Raw genomic sequence first — 22268 nt, 5'->3', positions numbered from 1 at the left:
CAACTCACCTTTGACCCGTACAGGTACTGGGGCTGGGCATTGGGCTGCTTATCCCTCTGAAACTCCTGGGAGAAGGGCAGGATAGTGCGCACAAACCTGCAAAAGAAAAGCACTGCTAAAGTACACTGCATTTGTAGGACTACAAATACTTGGTTTCCAGCTTTATGCAACAGTACTGCAGCATATTGAATTTAGTAATGTTCCCTTAACCCAGACAATCACCACACTCTGCACAAATCGCCAATGGCAGACCTCAACGTGGAGACGCCCTTTGTTTCCTACTGCTACTGCAGAATGCCTCATGATGCTTCACTGCCAGCGGCGCACTCGCCATTCTGGAACTTTCTGTACAGCAGGAGCTCGCTGCTTTCATGCACCACTGATCAGATATTCAGTATTTACATTTGCCATGAGAGACTGCGTTCATTCTGGTGCTTTGACACATTCCAGTCAGTCCTGGAACATGCTAACAGGGGATGCATGTGTTTTTAAAAGGGTCACAATGTAATAGTTGATAATGTTTTTGAAATGGTTCAGCGGTTACATTAGCCTGTGGTGCAGTAGGTTCACTCTCTAGAGAAATGTGAAAGGAGTCTGATGATGTCAGTAGACAGTGGGTAGTGGATAACTAAGAGCAGGGCTGGGGCAGAACAATGATATGCTTTAAGTCGAGTACACAACTAATAAATAATACACAGTTAGTAGCTTCACATATCATTAGCTTATCTGGGTTATGTATTGACTCTCCCCTTGCAGTTTGCTGTTATCCTGGCTCAATTCTTACACAGGAGCTTCTCCTCAGTTCTACTTGACTGGCATAGACATGTGTCATGAAGGCTTGACCAGTCAAATAGTCCTTTTATTAGTAAGCAGGGATTGAAACAAGACTCTCTTTGCATAGCAGTTTGATCCATTCCCGGTTTTACTGTGAGTTTAATAAGACACCCCTGAGCTTGTTACCTGTACACTGTGGCTAATCAAGCTTGTATTATAATCTGGAATGAGTGAAACTGCTATGCACAGGGAGTCTTATTTCCTTCCCTGGTAAGTACCAGCAATATCTAGTGCACAGAAGTGTGCTGCCAGTAAAACCAACGGAAACTTGATACGAAGTGTCAGATCACTAGATGGCGCTCCCTCTCTCTTCTAGATTAGGCTGGTCGAGCCTGTCCACCACTTAATCACCTAGAATTAATGAATGATTTAAAACAAAAGGAGGAAATTAAATCTTAAGTTACTGTCATCCATAACTATTAAACAATCCACAGTGCTGGATATTGAAATAAAAGAAATAAATTTGACAAACGCTTCGACTACAAGTCCTCCTTATTTTGAAGGCACTGAGAAAGATGTGTAGCTGAAATGCCTCTCACTGAATTTATTAAGTTTCCTTTAATAGTTTAATTTAACTGTGATATAAGCCACTACATTCATTTATTCATTCATTCATTTGCTTTGCTGCTCCCGGAACAGTTTCTTTTTCAGTTCATTCTGTATCATTTAATAAACAGTGACTGTTTCAGCAATGCAGGGTTTAATTATTGTGTTTCTCGTTTGGTCATGTGAGCTGGCTCCTAGACTGTGGCTCCTGCTTTGGTTCATTGACCTGTTGGTGGAGCCCCTGCTTTGGCTCGCTGCCCTGTTGGTGGCGCCGTTGCTTCGGTTCGCTGACCTGTTGGCGGAGCCCCTGCTTCGGCTCGCTGCCCTGTTGGCGGAGCCCCTGCTTCGGTTCGCTGACCTGTTGGCGGAGCCCCTGCTTCGGTTCGCTGACCTGTTGGCGGAGCCCCTGCTTCGGTTCGCTGACCTGTTGGCGGCGCCCCTGCTTCGGTTCGCTGACCTGTCGGCGGAGCCCCTGCTTCGGTTCGCTGACCTGTTGGCGGAGCCCCTGCTTCGGTTCGCTGACCTGTTGGCGGCGCCCCTGCTTCGGTTCGCTGACCTGTTGGTGGAGCCGTTGCTTTGGTTCACTGACCTGTTGGCGGCGCCGTTGCTTCGGTTCGCTGACCTGTTGTCGGAGCCCCTGCTTCGGTTCGCTGACCTGTTGGCGGCGCCCCTGCTTCGGTTCGTTGACCTGTTGGTGGAGCCGTTGCTTTGGTTCACTGACCTGCTGGCGGCGCCGTTGCTTTGGTTCGCTGACCTGTTGGCGGAGCCGTTGCTTTGGTTCGCTGACCTGTTGGCGGAGCCGTTGCTTTGGTTCGCTGACCTGTTGGCGGCGCCGTTGCTTTGGTTCGCTGACCTGTTGGCGGAGCCGTTGCTTTGGTTCGCTGACCTGTTGGCGGAGCCGTTGCTTTGGTTCACTGACCTGTTGGCGGAGCCGTTGCTTTGGTTCGCTGACCTGTTGGCGGAGCCGTTGCTTTGGTTCACTGACCTGTTGGCGGCGCCGTTGCTTTGGTTCACTGACCTGTTGGCGGCGCCGTTGCTTTGGTTCACTGACCTGTTGGCGGAGCCGTTGCTTTGGTTCACTGACCTGTTGGCGGAGCCGTTGCTTTGGTTCACTGACCTGTTGGCGGCGCCGTTGCTTTGGTTCACTGACCTGTTGGCGGAGCCGTTGCTTTGGTTCACTGACCTGTTGGCGGAGCCGTTGCTTTGGTTCACTGACCTGTTGGCGGAGCCGTTGCTTTGGTTCACTGACCTGTTGGTGGAGCCGTTGTAGCAGTAGTTTGGAAGGAAGTCATAGTTGAGCTCCCAGAAGACATGAAGTGTGATTCTTCCATAGGGCGCCGACACGTTGTGATTTGCCTCTCTGAACATGGCATCAAAACTGTCCAGAGTCAGGAATTTACTGAGCAGTTTGTGAGTCATGCGATTGATTTCAACTAATCCATCCAGCTCCTACAAGAACAAAAAACAGCAACTCAGAAAGAACAAAGGATTCTCTATACCAGAACCCACGAGGTTCAACTTAGCTATCACTGAACAATGAAACACTTCCATGCTAGTTCACTTTCAATCTGTTTCAATTAGAATCAACATGCACGACGGTGACATTCAAGACCCACCACAGATTTCAATTCAAAACTAGAGAATCAGCACAACAAAACAGCAGACCAACACGACCCAAACCATCCACTGCAAACACAGGAGCTTGACACTGACACAAGGACTCTACCCGATTCTGATTCATAGCTCTCTATAGCCTGTGGGATTCTCAGAAGAGCTCTGAAGAGTGACGTGTGTACAGCTGCCTGGGAGACCAGCTGCAGAGCACGTATCATTGCCCTGTTGCTCTTTTTACTGTTATTTAAAACGTATAGCTGTTTCATATCTTAATATTTTAAACAGGTATGTCAGTAACTTCACATCCCCATCAGAGCTGTAAATTCTAAATTAGAGCCATCGGTTCGATGAACAATTGACAATGACATATGCACGGTATTACAGAATAGCACAGAATAAGAACGAGCAATAGAATGTTTAATCACAATTTGACAAGCAATTCTACAGATATGTGCAAACATATAAGTGAGACATACAGATGGATGGATGGATGAACAGACATGTGGATCAGGCAGTGAAGCCCATGTGTATAAAGCAAGGTGTGCTCTACAAACCATGATGGAGGTGAGGTCCTCGCTCTCGAAGCGGTTGATTGCCAGCTCCAGGGACTTGTACATGGCAGCAGAGACCCGCTGTGTGATCAGTCGGTTCAGGTCTATAGATCTACCCAGCAGCTATGCAAAAATCAAACACACACCATGTACCATTACCTTCTCTTGCTTTATTTGTAACATGCTGGGGTTGTGAAATTTAGCACTCACAGGTCAGACAAGACACACAAGTGCAAATACATCTCAGCCCCAGCCTGAACCCCAAGCCCTTTCTTTCTTGGGCAGAGGTTGCCAGTGGTCACTGATTGTGTGGTGGTTTTGTGATGTGGGCAGCCCCTTGGGGTTACATTATTAATACTGATTCACATGCTCTCAATAATGACATTGCCATGCTTTGGTCACAAAGGTATGAGCAGTTTTCTTGATATCATTAAGAATGCTAGTGCGAGATACGCAATCCTTGGCTTTATAAACCCAAGGATGAGACCTATTAAAATAATTTTCAGAAAAACAATCCGACATGTCATCACATTCACAGTGAGACAGGACGGGGGACACTTCCAATGTAATCTGTGGGAAGTTTGTTTCGTCATGGTATTCATTCTGATTTTATAGCTGCAGTTACAATGTGCATAATATACATACCCATCTGTCTATAGAGTACTGCATATTTACCTAAAGAGACAATGAGATACCGACAGCTATGAAACACAACCTGTCGAGGAGGAGAGTTCTAGAACAATAGAGATGGGAGGGTTCTAGAACATGAGAGAGAGGGGCCGACTGTCTGTACAGTGATAGAGTCCAGCATCCTTCCTACCTGCACATGCCTCTGCTTCAGCAAGGTCTCATATCTGTTGGAGGCTGGCCATGGGATGTTAGCAGACTGGTTTTTGCACTCTGCGCGCAGTCGCTTGTCTAAAAGAAGGCTGATTCCAAAGCAAACATATTATAAAACCAGGGGAAAAAAAAATCTGTAAGCATCATAAACAATTCACTGTTACAATTACTGGGCTAAGCAGTTCACAGGACAAGTATGTGCTACGGAGCAATGAAACCAGGCATCTTGGGTAATAGGAAGTGTTGTCTGCTATGATCATAATGAGCACCTACAGTACAGGAAACAAACATGTCATGACCTTATTCCCTTGTGACAGCAAGTTCCGTGCACACCATGTGCTCTGCTGCAGTTCACCCGTCGGGTTTCATTGCCACGCTCTCTGCTGCAGTTCACCCGTCGGGTTCCACTGCCACGCTCTCTGCTGCAGTTCACCCGTCGGGTTCCACTGCCACACACTCTGCTGCAGTTCACCCGTCGGGTTTCATTGCCACGCTCTCTGCTGCAGTTCACCCGTCGGGTTCCACTGCCACGCTCTCTGCTGCAGTTCACCCGTCGGGTTCCACTGCCACGCTCTCTGCTGCAGTTCACCCGTCGGGTTCCACTGCCACGCTCTCTGCTGCAGTTCACCCGTCGGGTTCCACTGCCACGCTCTCTGCTGCAGTTCACCCGTCGGGTTCCACTGCCACGCTCTCTGCTGCAGTTCACCCGTCGGGTTCCACTGCCACGCTCTCTGCTGCAGTTCACCCGTCGGGTTCCACTGCCACGCTCTCTGCTGCAGTTCACCCGTCGGGTTCCACTGCCACGCTCTCTGCTGCAGTTCACCCGTCGGGTTCCACTGCCACGCTCTCTGCTGCAGTTCACCCGTCGGGTTCCACTGCCACGCTCTCTGCTGCAGTTCACCCGTCGGGTTCCACTGCCACGCTCTCTGCTGCAGTTCACCCGTCGGGTTTCACTGCCACGCTCTCTGCTGCAGTTCACCTGTCGGGTTTCATTGCCACGCTCTCTGCTGCAGTTCACCCGTCGGGTTTCATTGCTCTACAGCTGCTCTACCTTTGGCACACCTCTGAACTAGTCTGGTCCACTTTAAATCACCCTGGAAGCAGTATTACAGTGTTGAGATGAGCTGTATTACACCTGGTTTTACTTATTAGGACTACTAAAGGTTAACTTGAGTAAGATCGTCCAACAATAGTGCAACATCAGGGTCTGTGTAAGGAACGCAGACCAAACATTTTGATTCAATGCCTAAATATACTCTTGATCCTCCTCATCTCTTCTCATCTTTCCTTCTTGCCTTTGCTCCTATTCTTACTTGCTGAGGTGTGTTGTTCTTAGCAGTTGCAGTTACCATGGCAATGGAAAGGACTAGTTCAGTCTCTGATGCCTCAGTAGAACGAATCATTTCTCAAAAATAGACACTGTGCTGTTTTAACATTACAGAAAAACCCAGGTAACATTTTCATTATTTTTGGATCACATTATTTGATACTCTGTTTTCCTGACCCCTTAATTTTGATTATAAAAAAAAGAAAATAATTCTACAACATATACCAACCTTCCAGCTAGAATCTTGTAGTAGGCAAAGATTTGGTCTGCAAGTTTGTAGACAAACTGGTCAAAACACAGATTTACCTAAATGAAAAACAAGCCAGTTTAAAAAGCTTTCTACTGACAATGAATAAATAAACTAACATTCTATATAATTACACCTGAGCTATTGAGACTGTGCAGCATGTTCTCCAAATCAAGGGCTACAGCTGTGCATAGGAACAGGGAGTCAATCGGATTGCACCACAGAACACACATATATAATGAAGTGGTGAACCCACGCCTGACATGAATTACACCATGTACCACCATTTTTGTTCCTGGGTAGGAAGTGTTATTTCCTAATTGCTTATGCCTCAAAAGTATAGAAAATGGCTATTATTCCCCACAAACTTTGCTTTTGTGACCAGGACAGTGATATTTCAAAATATCACTATTTCCAATGGGAAAACGGGCAAATGTGTGTCTTTTCGTTCACATAAAGTCCAGTAGTTTTTTGAGATTTACGATTATACTGTATTTACAGTATAATCGTAAATCTCGAAAAACTACTCACTTCTAAATCTTTTGTAGTCATCTTTGTATTACTTTAGTATAAATACATATTAATTTGGATTCATGTTTTTTTCTGACTTTATGTGAACGAAAAGACACACATTTGCCCGTTTTCCCATTGGAAATAGTGGTATTTTGAAATATCACTGTCCTGGTCACAAAAGCAAAGTTTGTGGGGAATAATAGCCATGTTCTATACTTTTGAGGCATAAGCAATTAGGAAATAACACTTACTACCCAGGAACAAAAAAAAAAAAAAAACATTTGTTACACAGTGTTATTAATGCTGAAGCAAATCACTTTGCACAGGAATTCTGTAGGGATGTAGCTATTCTGAATTATACAACAAATCAAATTTGCCCTGCATTTCATTCTGTCCTACTAGATCTTGCATTTGAAACGGGAATATTTCATTCTGTCCTACTACAGCCTGCATTTGAAACGGGAATATTTCATTCTGTCCTACTACAGCCTGCATTTGAAACGGGAATATTTCATTCTGTCCTACTACAGCCTGCATTTGAAATGGGAGCCGCATTTCTTTTCCTGATTGGGGTTGTGATACTTGAAGTAAATCAACAGAGGCTGGACCAGACTTTGCTGCCTAGTTGGTGTGGTTTTGATTCAAAGTAAAAATAGTTGAGACACTGCTAAACTAAACTAATTTGCAGTGGGATTTAAAAGACGTGCAAGTGTGATCACACAAAGATTAAATTGGCTTCCATAAAACAAGTGTGTCGGATTCCCACTGGGGCATTCTGATAAAGATGCTCCCTTTAGCCGGATTCCCACATGTAATAATTCCCTACTTGTACTAAGACCTACAACAGCATTTTAGATAGTGACTACCTGTATTCCCCCGTCTCATTATGAAATGACAGAATGAATAAACAGATACATAAGGAACCCAGTGGCTCACAAAATAACAGCACTGCAGAGGGGGTGCAGGGGGATTCAATGTGTCAGACAGCTGATTTCCATCCCACTTAATATCACTCGGACTAGAACACCAGGTCTGTGAAAACAGGCATGTCTTTGTTTTGATGCTTATTAAGTATCCAGTTTGAGTACAGCTATGGCCAATGTTTTGCATCACCCTATAGAATTAACTCATTTAGCTTCAAATGATGTTAAATAAAATATCTAGATTATGTTCATATACTTTTTTTTTTTTAATTATGTCTCAATCCTACAATTCTAGGTGAAGCTAAACAGTTGTCCACAGCTGCAGGCGCAGGACCGTGGTTTTGCAAGTCTGAAGAGTGGATCGGTACCTCGGCTTCGATCTCATCGTATAGGAACTGCTTCTTGAATTTCGTCAGGGCGTAGTGTGCGCTGTCGTTGTAAAGGTCCAAAGGATAAAGAACGTATCTGGAAGCAGGACAGGAAGGGGGTCGTTAATTAAAAAGAATCTGCAAGGGTCACATTTATAACTCAAAAGGAGGGCAGCCTCCCCAGGCATGATACTAGAATAGTAAAAACAAAGCAAGGTGCTGACTCAAAGAGCTGCTGCCTCAGAGGGCTCAAGCAGACTCGAAGAGCTGCTGCCTCAGAGGGCTCAAGCAGACTCGAAGAGCTGCTGCCTCAGAGGGCTCAAGCAGACTCGAAGAGCTGCTGCCTCAGAGGGCTCAAGCAGACTCGAAGAGCTGCTGCCTCAGAGGGCTCAAGCAGACTCGAAGAGCTGCTTCCTCAGAGGGCTCAACAGGTTCGTTCACTTGTACTTTCAAGCCTTTCACGCTCTTGAGGCTTGGGTTCAAACAGGCTCTTGTCACCAGTAAAACTAGCTCCGGTCTGGTCTGACTGATTGATTGATTGATGCTTGCAATGCACAGGCTAGCACTGTGCCCGACTGTCCTCCTCCTTGTAACTGATTCACAAGCATGGGCACAAAAGAAATGCATAAATAACAGGGCAATTAACAATGACGGCTAGCAGTTTGTTCTCCGCAGAAAAATGAGAGCAACTGTTTATAACCAAAGAAAAAAAACAACAACTAAACCTTGGATTTATCCACCCCCATTTTAGACCTTGTCTTCCTCTTTTTTTTTTGTTACTTTGTTTCGAAGCTGGCACAGCGCCCAAGGCTTTTTGTTCATAAACGGTTTCTTCGTGTTTTCGCTGCTTAGCAACAGAAAGGTGCCAGAGCTGCCTCTTTGCCAGCGGTCAGGCTGGTCCAGCAGCTGGTGGTACTGCTCACGTGGTTTTTTGTTGTTGCTACTGTACATGTCAGGTTGGAGTGTCTCTACACATCTAGTACACTGCAAACACATGATTAGTTTCTTTTTAACAATTTAAAATGTATACTATATAGTGATACCTTTTCTGTGATCTCAAGAGATCTCCTAATCTATGCATCGGATAGGGTCAGTTTGGTCAGTTCCTGGAATGGTGACCTCTGAGAACAGTCAGGTCCTGCAGGAAGTGGGGTTACTCGCTACTGTATTCAACACGTGATCCCGATGATCACCCAGGGGGCGACACATTCAACCAGAAACAGACAGGCAGAGCGTGGACGCTTCCTTTCAAACCCTGGAGGTGGCGTTTAGATATTTAGCAGTACATCTTTTTTATTTCACTTCCTCCCATCATCACAAAGTCTCCTCAGGTGACTCTGTCTTTACCTTAAACATTTAAAGCTACAGACACAGCATCTACTACACAATCTGCCAGTTAACGGCAGAGGAAAGCACTACAAGCATGCACAAGCATGCAGATGTGTTAACGGCATATTGCAGCTCAGGACCACCATTCACTTACAATTCAATTCCACTTTGAAGAGCTGGTTTAGTTTAATTAACTCATGAAATGGGGCAATAATTTCCTTTGGAGTGCAATCAGTCTGTGTCTGATGAGGAATGCTGCAGTCCAACTTCATGTGAGAAAGGAGGAGGGAGTGCCGCATCATTGGTTTCTGTGTTTCTCTGAGAATACACAGGCTTGGAGTGGGAACTTCACACAAGCACTGGGACTGGGGGACTTTACCTACAGCTATGGCCAAACATTTTGCATCCCCCTACAGAATGAACTCATTTTGCATCATAAAGTCGAAAGAAACTAAACAATGTTATGCTAACATATTGAATTACACTCCGCTTTGTATAGTTTTCCTCAAACTTAATAAGAAACAGACAAATGGAACAATGTGACATTTCAAAATCTAACATGAAATACTGAGAGACTATTATGGCTTCCAGTAGACACTTGCAATATTATTCTGTGGTGTCTTTGACTGCATGACGTTAAATAAAAGATCTGAATTCCGTTCATTCTAGGTGGATGCAAACCTTTTGGCCATAGCTATAGATGACGGCACGCAATTCATTTATTAAACTATTGCCTTCCCTCGGTTCTGAAAAGAAAAGGAATACAGAAGGGCAGAGTCTTACTCCATCATGGAGGCCTCCTTGGTGTCCAGAATGTGGTCGGTGAGGATCCAGGGCATGGACATGTCGATGGGGAACTGGATCCTCCTGCCCATGGTCAGCTCCAGGAAGAACTCGCGGAACCAGAGCTGGGACAGGTCACAGCACTGCTGCAGCGTTTCTGGAGCGGGAGGAGGAGGAGGAGACGAGACACTAACCAGGACAGCATTCACTGCAGGAAAAGCACTTTAACAACACAAAGCACACATCAAGTGAGGGGCTAGGGGTTCAAACTGTCAGGCTGATTACATGCTGTCAAAGAACTGGCAAATATCATTCAAATCGATACATTCATTTGAAATCCCAAAGCTGAACATGGTTTTATTAAACGCATCCCGATTACTATTGTTTTAAATCTAACAATAATACCATTAAGGCAGAGATTGGAGTGCCCTGTAAACAGCCCTCAGTAATAGCAAGTGAAAGACCTGTATAACAACCTTTAATGAAGGAAATTGTAATATGACCGTACTATCCAACTGGGCTGTGGTATCCCACTTACAGCATTACAGCTAAAGGACTTGAATCTAATGACTTGGCAAAGGCTGCACAGCGAGTCTGTGTCTGAAGGGTCGTTCATGCCATGCAAACACCGACTCCCTCACTCGAACCACAAAGTGATATTAGTAAGCATCTGTTTGTTTCTCCCATACAGAAACACATGCAAGAAACGTGCAAGTTCTGTACCCTGCTGCTTCACTGTGGAAAGGGAGGGTAGAGGGGCTGGTGGGCATGCTGAGCGGACACCATGCACCTGCGGGGAAAACAATCTTACCACTGAAATTTAACAAGTGTGTGTAGAAGAAGGATTCCCGGTGGAATTTCTCCATATCCAGGATGGTGGGTCCCTCCAGGCTGCTCCGCATGGTTTTCTTGGAACCACTTTTGTCAGCAATGAGAGACTCTAGCATGGTCCTCACCATGTACAGCTAAACAAACAAAAACCAGGCAAAAACAAGGTCAAAATAACAGCACAATCAAACCTGAAACAGCAGCTTCTAAACTTTCATGAAGGCACTGAAGAGCACAGCAGATACAAACCTGCTCTCTGTTAGAACTTCAAACACTTGGGTGAGGCGGCCCATAGCAACGCCATCTCAAATACATATCAGAGCTAGAGCTCAGAAATATATTGGATATATCTGCATCAATGATGGTCCTAAACGCTGCACATCATGGATAGGTGTGAAGTGTATATCTCATGTTGATAAGCAGGGGTAATTCCAGTACTGCATCCAGAACGCAATTCAGGGAAAATGGATTTGTTGGTTTGAACTGTCCAATTTTACACAAACCCTCTACACAGGAGCTTGATTTCCCAGCAAAAGAGGGTGCCTCCTGTAGGGTTTGGACACAATCCCACAGAGAAAACTGGAATCTAAACAGAAGTGGAAAAGCTGCCCAGTTCTTTATTATCATTTTGTATATGAAAAGACATTACATTTCCTTGCCACCAAACATAACAAGAGCTAGAAAGGTGTAGGAGAGTCTCGGAAACTTGTTTATGACATATTCTAACTTTTCCATTCCAACAGCTGCGTAGCAAGGACCGGGTTTGTTAGCTGGATAACGTCTATCTGACTGTGCTAGGAAAACAGAACTCTTACAGCCTTATGGACTTTAAACGGGGAGTAGAGACATGTGCAGAGAGCTCTGCATTACTGCTGCAATACACACAATCCACGTCATGCGTGCTGCGATCTCAAACAACACGTTTCCCGTCGTGTGTCACGCCTCTACAAACTGCTCTTTCTTCACTTCCATGTATTAATATTTCTCCGAGACCTACAGTAACAAAAGCCCTCCGTGAAACACTGAATTGCCGATGGACACATTCACATTAAGCTCTTCTTTACTAAGCTAACGAATGTCCATTTCAAGTTTCGTCTCAACTGCACGAAAGGTTTTCTAGAGATATATATAAAAGGGGATTGCGTACATAAGACTTGCATACAAACCACCTGCACCCGTCGGACTGATCTTTGAGGTTTTCTAGAGCACTCTGAAAAGGGGAATTCTCATGTAGATCGTATTTCATTTCCCTGAATTCAGCTCCCTTGGTTAGCTATGTCCTTTTTTCTACCTTTGTTTTCTCTTTGGGTTTTCAGTTACTGTGAACTTATTTACAGCCCATAATGAGCAAGAAGGCTTGCTTCCCCTTCCCAGAATCCTTTTGGAAAATCATGCATGTGCCAAACAGAATCCGTACCCCAAACCAGCCGACTGGATGAATGTTTAACTGTGTTTAACTGGGTCTATTTGACTTCTGCTTCTGACCTCCTGCAGCTGTGAAAACAGCAGCTTACCAAACAGGGTATAATGTACTATTGAACAGCACTGGATCCCTGTATATTAGAAGAAACTTGACTTGTTGCTTGACACCGGATAAATTCATGAGGAGAAGGGAACTGAATTAGATTAAGAGAGTTTTGGCCACTTTTCAAGAGTCCATAGATTTCAGAAACGAAATAAAGACATGTCCCCAGTATGTCGCCTTCAGGGTTTGTAACACGGTGCAATGTGACTGAGCGTACCAAGTGCCAGGTACCTGCAATACAGCAATCACAACATGCAAATAAAACATCTGCCCTATAGATAACTGCAACTCTAAACGGATATGTTAATCTTAGAAAGCCCCCAATGAGACTTCCCTTTAAAAGCTCTCGTCAACCTCTTGCAAGCTTTCATCAAGCTTATGTTATTATTGACTGCAAGTACTTTCCTTCTAGAACAATGGCAGGCATATTATTTCTAGCGTGCCAAAGTGATATAAGGCATGAAGGTAACTTGTTTGAAACGGAGAAGCACCTGTGTGCTGGAGGGTCCCACAGCCCGCCTTGGCACTTTGATATCGAAGCCTCCCTTGGGATCCTTCTCTCCTCGCAGAGCGGGGTCATTATGGGGCTCCCGTCCAGTCTCCCAGTCACATATGGTCTTCCTGATAGCCTGAAGAACACTGAAGACAGTGGGAGAGGCGTTTCTCCATCAAGATTTAGTTTAGAACAGAAGGTAAGAAGCACTTCACTTCATTTATTTTTTACATAGTTATAAAACGCATGGACTAAGCCTACCACGTGAAGTAGTAGGATCTAAAACACTTGAACATTAAAAAAAAAAAAAAAAAAAACCCAAAGACTAGAGTTCACAAACATTTATGTTCTTATGAGATTCTATTAAAAACATAACGGCGTGTTTCACAGACACACACCGACTTGCTTGATCGTATCCTTACATTCAGTTAGCAATGCGTTCACACACAGACTCGCTTGATCGTATCCTTACATTCAGTTAGCAATGCGTTCACACACAGACTCGCTTGATCGTATCCTTACATTCAGTTAGCAATGCGTTCACACACAGACTCGCTTGATCATATCCTTACATTCAGTTAGCAATGCGTTCACACACACAGACTTGCTTGATCGTATCCTTACATTCAGTTAGCAATGCGTTCACACACAGACTCGCTTGATCATATCCTTACATTCAGTTAGCAATGCGTTCACACACACAGACTTGCTTGATCGTATCCTTACATTCAGTTAGCAATGCGTTCACACACAGACTCGCTTGATCATATCCTTACATTCAGTTAGCAATGCGTTCACACACAGACTTGCTTGATCGTATCCTTCCATTCAGTTAGCAATGCGTTCACACACAGACTCGCTTGATCGTATCCTTCCATTCAGTTAGCAATGCATTCACAGACACACACAGACTCGCTTGATCTTATCCTTACATTCAGCAATGCGTTTTCCAAATGCAAAGCGGCCTGCTGACTCGATACCTGTTAATCGTCTTGCAAAACCGTGCAGCTACACACCTTTCATTGTACAACATGTATTGCAACCACCACAAGGCCATCTCACTGTACAACACTGCTATTGCTCCACCCAAGCTCAATAATAAAAAAAATACATTTGTATTTGTAGTAACTTTGAATCTTTAATGTCATTATCACACATAACAAAACCACAACCAGTTACATGTGAAGTTAACATGTCTATAGTGCGTTTTTCATATCGCAATGTTGGGATCAGTAAAGGAATCTGAATGTACTGTTTTAAAACAGATTACAATAACAACATTTTAATTCACCTTTTTAGTTCACCATTATTAACCCCTTCGGGTGCATTGGGAATTGAGCGGTTGTTCAAATCAGTTTCCTCGTAAAACACTTTTTAGAGCGACTCAAGTATCACGAGGAGGAAACTGACAATTTGGATGGCCAGATCCAAGCCATCAGTACATTTTAAACCCTGTTTCGTGCGTCTCATTTTATTTGTGGGACACATATTTCCCCTGCACCTTAAAGGGTTCACCTGCAGAACAAGGCAAACGGAACAACGTTATTTAAAGTAGCTGCAGTGGAGCACCCAACCTGAACCCATGCGAGGCTCGTCCCACCCTGATGGGATGTGCCTCACCTCTGAATGACGTTCTTCTTCTTCTTGATGGCCTGGCGCAGGGGTTCCCTCAGGGTGAGTTGGGCGAAGTCTTGGAGGGCAGAGAAGATGGTGTGCCGAATAGCATGGTTGAAGACACTCTCCATCCTGCCCATCAGGACCTGCAGACCTTTGATCATGGCCATCACCTGGAAACATCAACATGCTGTGCTGCAGTACAGCACACTCGAGAACACTTTGGTATGCAATAGGAGCCTTATCGCTATCTCTGTGCTAAACATCATTTTTAAAGTCAGCAGCGGGCAATCTGTGATCATTTTGAGTGGCTCATGTTGCACGCATCGCTTTGATATTCTTTTGAGGTCAAGTTTCCAGATTTCCATATGTAACACAGACATAGTAAAATACACACTAGCGGTTCAACAGGGTCCAGGTTCTGTCTACAATACAGGCACTTGACGATGATCCAGCCTGTATTACATACATCTACTGTGAAAGAATCTGGCAGCTGCTCCTGAACTCAGTTCAATGTATAGACACACACAGGCTGTAAGGGATAGTACTGCTGGTGTGAACTGATCTGACATTACAGGAACTTTTAAGATGCCTTGCTCATCTGATTGGAAGCTGGTTGGTTAATACAACACTTCTCTTGTCGAAACATGTTACATGTAGTCTCAGTAAGCGACCCAGCGCCTTCAGGATGTGAATGTTAAAGTTAAGAACACTGTATCACATGCCTCAAACACAGAGCTCGTCTCACCTCCACGAGAGCGAACTTCTCCTCGGTGGTGTAGTTGTATCTTGTGGCCCTTTCATACTCCTCTGCATTGTCTGGGCAGTCTTTATTGGAGTACTTGTCTGTGGGATGCACCAGCTTCCATGAGTACTGAAAGGAAAGAAGAGAGATGAGATAATAAACAGGTGCTCATCACATCCTGTACTGAGAGGAAAGAAGATGAGATAATAAACAGGTGCTCATCACATCCTGTACTGAGAGGAAGGAAGAGAGATGAGATAATAAACAGGTGCTCATCACATCCTGTACTGACAGGAAAGAAGAGAGATGAGAATAAAGAGGTGCTCATCACACCCTGTACTGAGAGGAAAGAGAGATGAGATAAAACAGGTGCTCATCACACCCTGTACTGAGAGGAAAGAAGAGAGATGAGATAAAACAGGTGCTCATCACATCCTGTACTTAGAGGAAAGAAGAGAGATGAGAATAAACAGGTGCTCATCACATCCTGTACTGAGAGGAAAGAAGAGAGATGAGAATAAACAGGTGCTCATCACACCCTGTACTGAGAGGAAAGAAGAGAGATGAGATAATAAACAGGTGCTCATCACATCCTGTACTGAGAGGAAAGAAGAGAGATGAGAATAAAGAGGTGCTCATCACAATGTATGCTTTTACTGTGGGGAAACTTTTACCAGGAACGAAAAAATCAGAGTGATATCATACTGTGTAGAGAACAGCCTTCAAAACCAGCCTAACCATGGGCTCTTACCACTTCCATGACATGGGCACTCCACTGAGACAGGAGCTGCAGCCCCTGCAGAGCAGAGTCAAACAGCTTCCGATACTCAGAGTCAGTCTTCTGGGCCTCCTGCCTTCCTGAGCCAGTAACAACCTGCAACACACCCAGGGCCTGCATTAGAAATGCACACTCCTCCACCTTCACTGCCATGTGCAGTACCCCTCTATGGGACCTGTGGGATACTGCACTGGGATGCATTCTTTAGACCCATACTAACATCTTAACTTGACAATTGTATATATTTTGTATCACCTTCAATTCTTACATTTACAAATTTACAGGCATGTGCCTACAGACAGAGAGAACAAGGCTATCCTACCGGAAAACATACAAACTGAAACTAGACATTTACTTAATTCACTCACGACAGCTGATACGATTAGTTAGACAAGAACACCAGGCTGCCTGGCTACCACTGGCGGGCTCAAAAGTATTTTCAAATGCAGACAGAAACAAAAGCAGCTTCCCTGTGCAGTGTTGCTCGAGTGTTTTGCACAAACACACCTGCTTTCTGGGTACGGTTCATGAATGATGTGAATATCGTGCCTCCTCAAGCACTGCTGAACAGGACACGACAACACGCTCTTCTATTAAATCTGTATTCAGGAGAACACACTCTTATATAGGAGCTTAAGAACAAAGTGTAACAGGAACTTGAAATATATCATACTGAACAGCCACTTAATTTCTCTCGTTACCATCATTAAGCAGCTGCTACACAAGCAGCTTGATAATTAGATGCGAATGCCCTTGATAGACTTAATTACAAAATTTTGAAGTATGCTGTTCAATTAAACTTGTGTACATAAATAAACAAGCTCTGCTTTATACTCCCTTGTCCTCTTTTCATCACGCTTAAAAAAGGGTCAATTCGTTCTGCTGATCAATATTGCACTTGAATCACTTTTACCAATAATGCGAAAAACACCACATGGATCCACCTGAGCTAAAAGATTTCAGATAGCTTCTTAATAACTAATGCCACCTTCAAAGAGAAGTCTACCAGTTGAGCTAAAGGAGTTTGAAAAGAGCCCATTCCCTCCCCTGTACACAGTATATACCCACCAGACCAGCACACACAGACACACCCCTAACACTGACCTCACTGTTGCTGTATCGGGCGAGCTCGGAGATGAAGCGCATGTGGTCTTCTCGGATCTGGATCATCTGCTCACAGATGTTATACTGAGGGCTGCTGCCAGTGGAGGTGCATGACCATCTGTTTCAAGAGAGATGATCAATTATGAAAACAATGCATTGCAAAGCAAGCACTGTGAAGGGATGCAGATCAATTAGGACAATGCATTGCAAAGCAAGCTCTGTGAAGGGATGCAGATCAATTAGGACAATGCATTGCAAAGCAAGCTCTGTGAAGGGAGACCGATCAATTAGGAAAATAATGCATTGCAAAGCAAGCTGTGTGAAGTAACTCCAAGCCTGAGAGGCTTGTACCTGGACTTGTTCTCCTCGAAATGTGCACTGTTCTTGATGTATCGCGACAGCTCAAGCTGCATATCACCAAACAATGGAACCACCTGCAGTTGCTGTAATAAAAACAAATAAACAACAACAACATTACACATTTGCAAACACTGTAGATATAGAAGAACCAGTTCTTAATACAGGGCTATTATATAAGGGATGTCCAGATTTATGATGTAATTTTCCTATCAGCCCCACTATTTCTAAAATGGTCATCTTGGATTGTGAAAGTTTAAATACAGAATTGAATGAATGAATGAATGAAGATGCTAAATACATTTCCAGAAAAGGGGTGTTGATTAATTAGCAATTTTTCATCTACATCCACTATAAGTGTGAAACACGTATGGACATAGACACCCTCAATTATCGCTAAAAGAACTTCCTAAGCTTCATCACAACTGCACAAGCGGTGTGACACGAGTACACATGTAAAGGCACATGCTATATCCACAGATTTTTATATCCTCAATGCTGTGACTTGTGCTAAAGAAAAGTACTAAGATCTGTCATAATAGGATAAGCAGTTCTCTTGATATCTGTGCGACAGAATACACGTTAGGAACGCATCACAGAACCATTAGTCAAAAGAGATCCCATTCTTTTGCCATTAGAGTCACCCTTTCAGAGGAGCTGCTGTTGAAACACCAAAATCAATGGACTCCGTGCTTCAGGAAGCTCTATTGTACAGTTTGTCTTTATATTTTGCAAGAGGGAAAGTATAGAGTCGATCTCTTTTTGTCCATATCTGTTACTCTTATTAATTTGTCATTTAGCAGATGTTTTTATTCAAAGCCACGTACAGAGACTTGGGGGTGAACTATGCCACATCACTTACAATATGACCTTAGTTTTACAAACAAACCCTTTTCTCTAACCACTGGACCACCAAGCCTCCTCACGGACATATCTAACCTCTGAAAGGCTCTGTATTTATCCAGGGAGTATAGAGCCATTCTCAGCTGACCTTTCAGCCTACGCAGAGCCCCATTTTCTGATGAACTGCTCGGTCTGCAAGCACGGCAGACAGTGCTCCCCGTTCACAAGCTTACCTTAAAAAACTTGTCAATGCGGGTCAGGTTAATCCGCTTCTTAGCATCCAGTTTGTAGATGTTGCTCACCGACCCGTCCATCAGATACAAACCAAAACCCATTACCTGGAAAGAAAGTTACATTTATTTGTTACATGATGTTGAAGCGACACATTCTCTCCATACACGACACAATCGCTCGGATCCTTCAGGCCCAGCTTGACAGACCAATCAGCTACCGGTCGAACATTTTCTTCTGTTCTTGATAATTTCATTTATTTTTAAAAGGGTCATTCCATTCATATAGCAATGGGTACAAGGAATGTTACTGACTGAAAGCATGTCAGTCAATAGGAGAGGCAGCTGATTGACAGAAAAGAAACCCTTGAAGGGGAGGGAATAATTTCACCATCCAGGTGAAATGACCCAAGAAGTGCAAGAGTCTACAAAAACGGCTTGCAAACCGAGATTTCCATAACCTAGAGTAGTACCAGCAGATCACGTTTTAAAATGAAACTTTCAAAACCACATTTGACACCTATACAATGAATGGATGGGCATGGCAGAGAAAATGTGTGGAACAAACTAGCTACAATTACTTTAATGTGGATACTTAAATCAGAACTGTAAAGCTTGTTAACCTATTGGGTTTGGTTGCTGCTGTTGGGGAAAAAAACACTTCTGATATATTCTCGTCATTGAATTATTATCATGGCAGTATTATTCACGCACTTGCAGAAGACATTTTACTGTGGTTTGCCACCGAAGAGCCACAAGTTACCAGCCTCTGGAGTGTCAAGTCTATCTCTTCCAGCCTTTATTTGTTCACATTTATAAACCAGAAGAATGAGAAGACATTTAAAAGGTGTGAGACACAGAGAGAGGGGCGGCTTACTTTCAGCAGCATGTGTTTCTCGGTGGGAGTGAGATACATCTTATTCTCATAGTAATCCACACACAGGTTCACAATATCAGCCAGGAGCTCTTCATACCCAGGGATAACCTCCAGCTGCTGCTGTAAGGTCTGAAATACAATCAAACACAGGTCAGTAACAGACAAGTAAACCCTTACCCTTGAGTCTACCACAGTATTCCTGCACATCTACAACGCTCAACACATGGTTATACTACTATGCATTTACCATACCTCTATTCTTTACAATGCTTACCTGTGCTTTACCATGCCTCTTTATTCTTTACAATGCTTACCTGTGCATTACCATACCTCTCTATTCTTTATAATGCTCCCCTATGTTTTACCATGCTTTCATAATGTTTTATTGCACTTTGCTATGCTTTTACTGCGAGGAACTTTTATAAGGGAAACTGAAGGCATTTTAACCCAGCACAAAAGCAAACTGTCTGGAATTTTGCACCTGCCCAGGTTTTGCCAGGCAAGCCTAACTGGTCACAAGCATTAGACAAACCCTACAAGTCACAGGCTCAGGGGTGTTATATGAAGTCTTATTTCCACCCTGTACAGTTAGTTGTGGCAAACCGTTAGTCAGAATACATTAGTATTTCACAGGGTAATCAAGTGTGTTCTTGAATTAAAGCATGTTTAACAGCTGTGGGGGGGGGGGGGGGGGGGCACTGTACTAATGCAGTACTGGGGGTGCATTACTCGTCTTGTTTTCTAACAGATACTGTACCTGGGTGATTTTATTGTGGTTAGCGAGGAACATTGAAAGATTCTGGGACTCCTGAATGGACTGGGGGTCAGCCATCTTCCGAAGGAACTGAGCAGCTCTGAGGAAATACAAAGAGTGATCTTTAGCAGTACAGAAAAGTCAGAGCTGAGGCCACAAGAAAAAACATGTGCTCAGAAAATAGTATTTTACATTTGAAAGCCAAGCAGACAATAGTAACAGGCACAAGCCAGCTTTACAACATGTAGAAATGTATTCTGAAAAGGAGAGACTTTTATTACACAGTTTAGGACTACAACTGTAGTGTAAATAGTCTATCGCTGGCATACACTAACCTTTGAATTGACTCTCCCAGACACACACACAAATACATACACAATTTGCACAGTAAAAGAAAATATCATTGAAAAAGAATGGATGCTGGCATACATTACCTGTTAAAACTAGGAGATATAAAAACAGTGTGATTAAAAAAATCTAATAAAATAATGAACTTAACTAAAGAAACCCTGCCAACGAAATAAGATTTGGTTGTTTACAAATCATATGTTCTATCTAAACAATGCAATTCATGCAAAACTGTAAACCAGAGCACATGTCTGAAAAAGAATTAAAGTAAAGGAGGTAGATCTAGTGACTATTACCACTGTCCAGAGTGAACTATTACATTAGCAATGCCATGAAGAAGGCTGCACTACAGTAAAGGAGGTAGGTGAACACTGCCATCTAGAGACTATGAGCACTGTCCAGAGTGAACTATTACACTAGCAATGCCGTGAAGAAGGCTGCACTACAGTAAAGGAGGTAGGTGAACACTGCCATCTAGAGACTATTACCACTGTCCAGAGTGAACTATTACATTAGCAATGCCATGAAGAAGGCTGCACTACAGTAAAGGAGGTAGGTGAACACTGCCATCTAGAGACTATTACCACCGTCCAGAGTGAGCTATTACACTAGCAATGCCATGAAGAAGGCTGCACTACAGTAAAGGAGGTAGGTGAACACTGCCATCTAGAGACTATTGCCACCGTCCAGAGTGAACTATTACACTAGCAATGGCATGAAGAAGGCTGCACTACAGTAAAGGAGGTAGGTGAACACTGCCATCTAGAGACTATTACCACTCTCCAGAGTGAACTATTACACTAGCAATGCCATGAAGAAGGCTGCACTACAGTAAAGGAGGTAGGTGAACACTGCCATCTAGAGACTATTACCACTGTCCAGAGTGAACTATTACACTAGCAATGCCATAAAGAAGGCTGCACTACAGTAAAGGAGGTAGGTGAACACTGCCATCTAGAGACTATTACCACCGTCCAGAGTGAACTATTACACTAGCAATGCCATGAAGAAGGCTGCACTACAGTAAAGGAGGTAGGTGAACACTGCCATCTAGAAACTATTACCACCGACCAGAGTGAGCTATTACACTAGCAATGCCATGAAGAAGGCTGCACTACAGTAAAGGCCTACACTACATGCCACATTCACCATCTACTGTGCTTGTAAATCTCTTTTTAAAAGTAAATCGTAATTGCTTGGGTATTATTTTATTCACTTAATTGTGTAACTGGAGAACTGTTAAAGACAGAAGCTGTCTGAATATCCGAGAGCAAGCCCTGCTTATTAAATGCTAGTAAACGAGAACACACAGGATGGAGCAGGTCCAAGCCATAGTGTTAGAAGCACAAAGGGGTGTCTTGCACTTGCACTGTTCCCCCGCAGCGTTGCCCTGGACACGAGGCTGTCTGCTCACCTCTTGTAGGCCGAATGGTCGTTCTTGACGCTGCACTTCATGTTTTTGAGCTCGTCCAGCACTGCAAACATGTTAATGAACTTGCCCAGGGTCAGGAGGTAGGCCTCAGAGACAAAGTCCTTCCTTCTCTCCGTGTGACACAGCCTCTTCACCTCTCCACAGAACCGGTCAATGGCATTGCGCTGTAGGGGACAAAGCCAGAGTTACCACAGCCCTGGCTACCAGCAAAACAACAAAAACACTGATGATTTAGTGTGTCTGAAGTTTATATAGTCGTCTCCGCTTATAGGAACACCTCCTAAGAGAACACGTCACCTAAGAGAACACCCTTGTGGTGCAATTTTGTGTTTTACGTTCTGGTGAGTTGCTTCACCATTCTGTAAAATAATTTTGAGCATGTCTTCAATATTGCTCCTGCACAGATATTCATAATTAATCTAGAGCTGCTGCTGCATTTTTTAAATGTGTGTAGCGGTGCTGTGT

At 43.8% G+C, this 22268-nt stretch overlaps 1 protein-coding gene across 1 annotated transcript in view; it reads right to left on the bottom strand.

The window, feature by feature from the left end:
• The window catches only part of LOC121321010 (cytoplasmic FMR1-interacting protein 1 homolog), a 54951-nt gene that overhangs the window by 18764 nt on the left and 13919 nt on the right, over positions 1 to 22268 (bottom strand). The window contains exons 6-23 of the mRNA XM_041259898.1: positions 21786 to 21967; positions 20027 to 20123; positions 19270 to 19398; positions 18396 to 18500; positions 17314 to 17405; positions 16963 to 17080; positions 15832 to 15954; positions 15084 to 15209; positions 14342 to 14508; positions 12720 to 12867; positions 10687 to 10840; positions 9876 to 10032; positions 7764 to 7860; positions 5942 to 6018; positions 4366 to 4474; positions 3549 to 3668; positions 2630 to 2829; positions 9 to 96 (exon numbers count right to left, since the gene is read on the bottom strand). Of these exons, the coding sequence (XP_041115832.1) occupies positions 9 to 96; positions 2630 to 2829; positions 3549 to 3668; positions 4366 to 4474; positions 5942 to 6018; positions 7764 to 7860; positions 9876 to 10032; positions 10687 to 10840; positions 12720 to 12867; positions 14342 to 14508; positions 15084 to 15209; positions 15832 to 15954; positions 16963 to 17080; positions 17314 to 17405; positions 18396 to 18500; positions 19270 to 19398; positions 20027 to 20123; positions 21786 to 21967 (2289 nt within the window). The remainder of the gene's footprint in view (positions 1 to 8; positions 97 to 2629; positions 2830 to 3548; positions 3669 to 4365; positions 4475 to 5941; positions 6019 to 7763; positions 7861 to 9875; positions 10033 to 10686; positions 10841 to 12719; positions 12868 to 14341; positions 14509 to 15083; positions 15210 to 15831; positions 15955 to 16962; positions 17081 to 17313; positions 17406 to 18395; positions 18501 to 19269; positions 19399 to 20026; positions 20124 to 21785; positions 21968 to 22268) is intronic.

Source organism: Polyodon spathula, chromosome 9, assembly GCF_017654505.1.
Source record: "Polyodon spathula isolate WHYD16114869_AA chromosome 9, ASM1765450v1, whole genome shotgun sequence".
Taxonomy (NCBI): Eukaryota; Metazoa; Chordata; class Actinopteri; order Acipenseriformes; family Polyodontidae; genus Polyodon; species Polyodon spathula.
The sequence above is the reverse complement of the archived record's forward strand: the minus strand, read 5'-3'. Positions and strand labels throughout refer to the sequence as shown.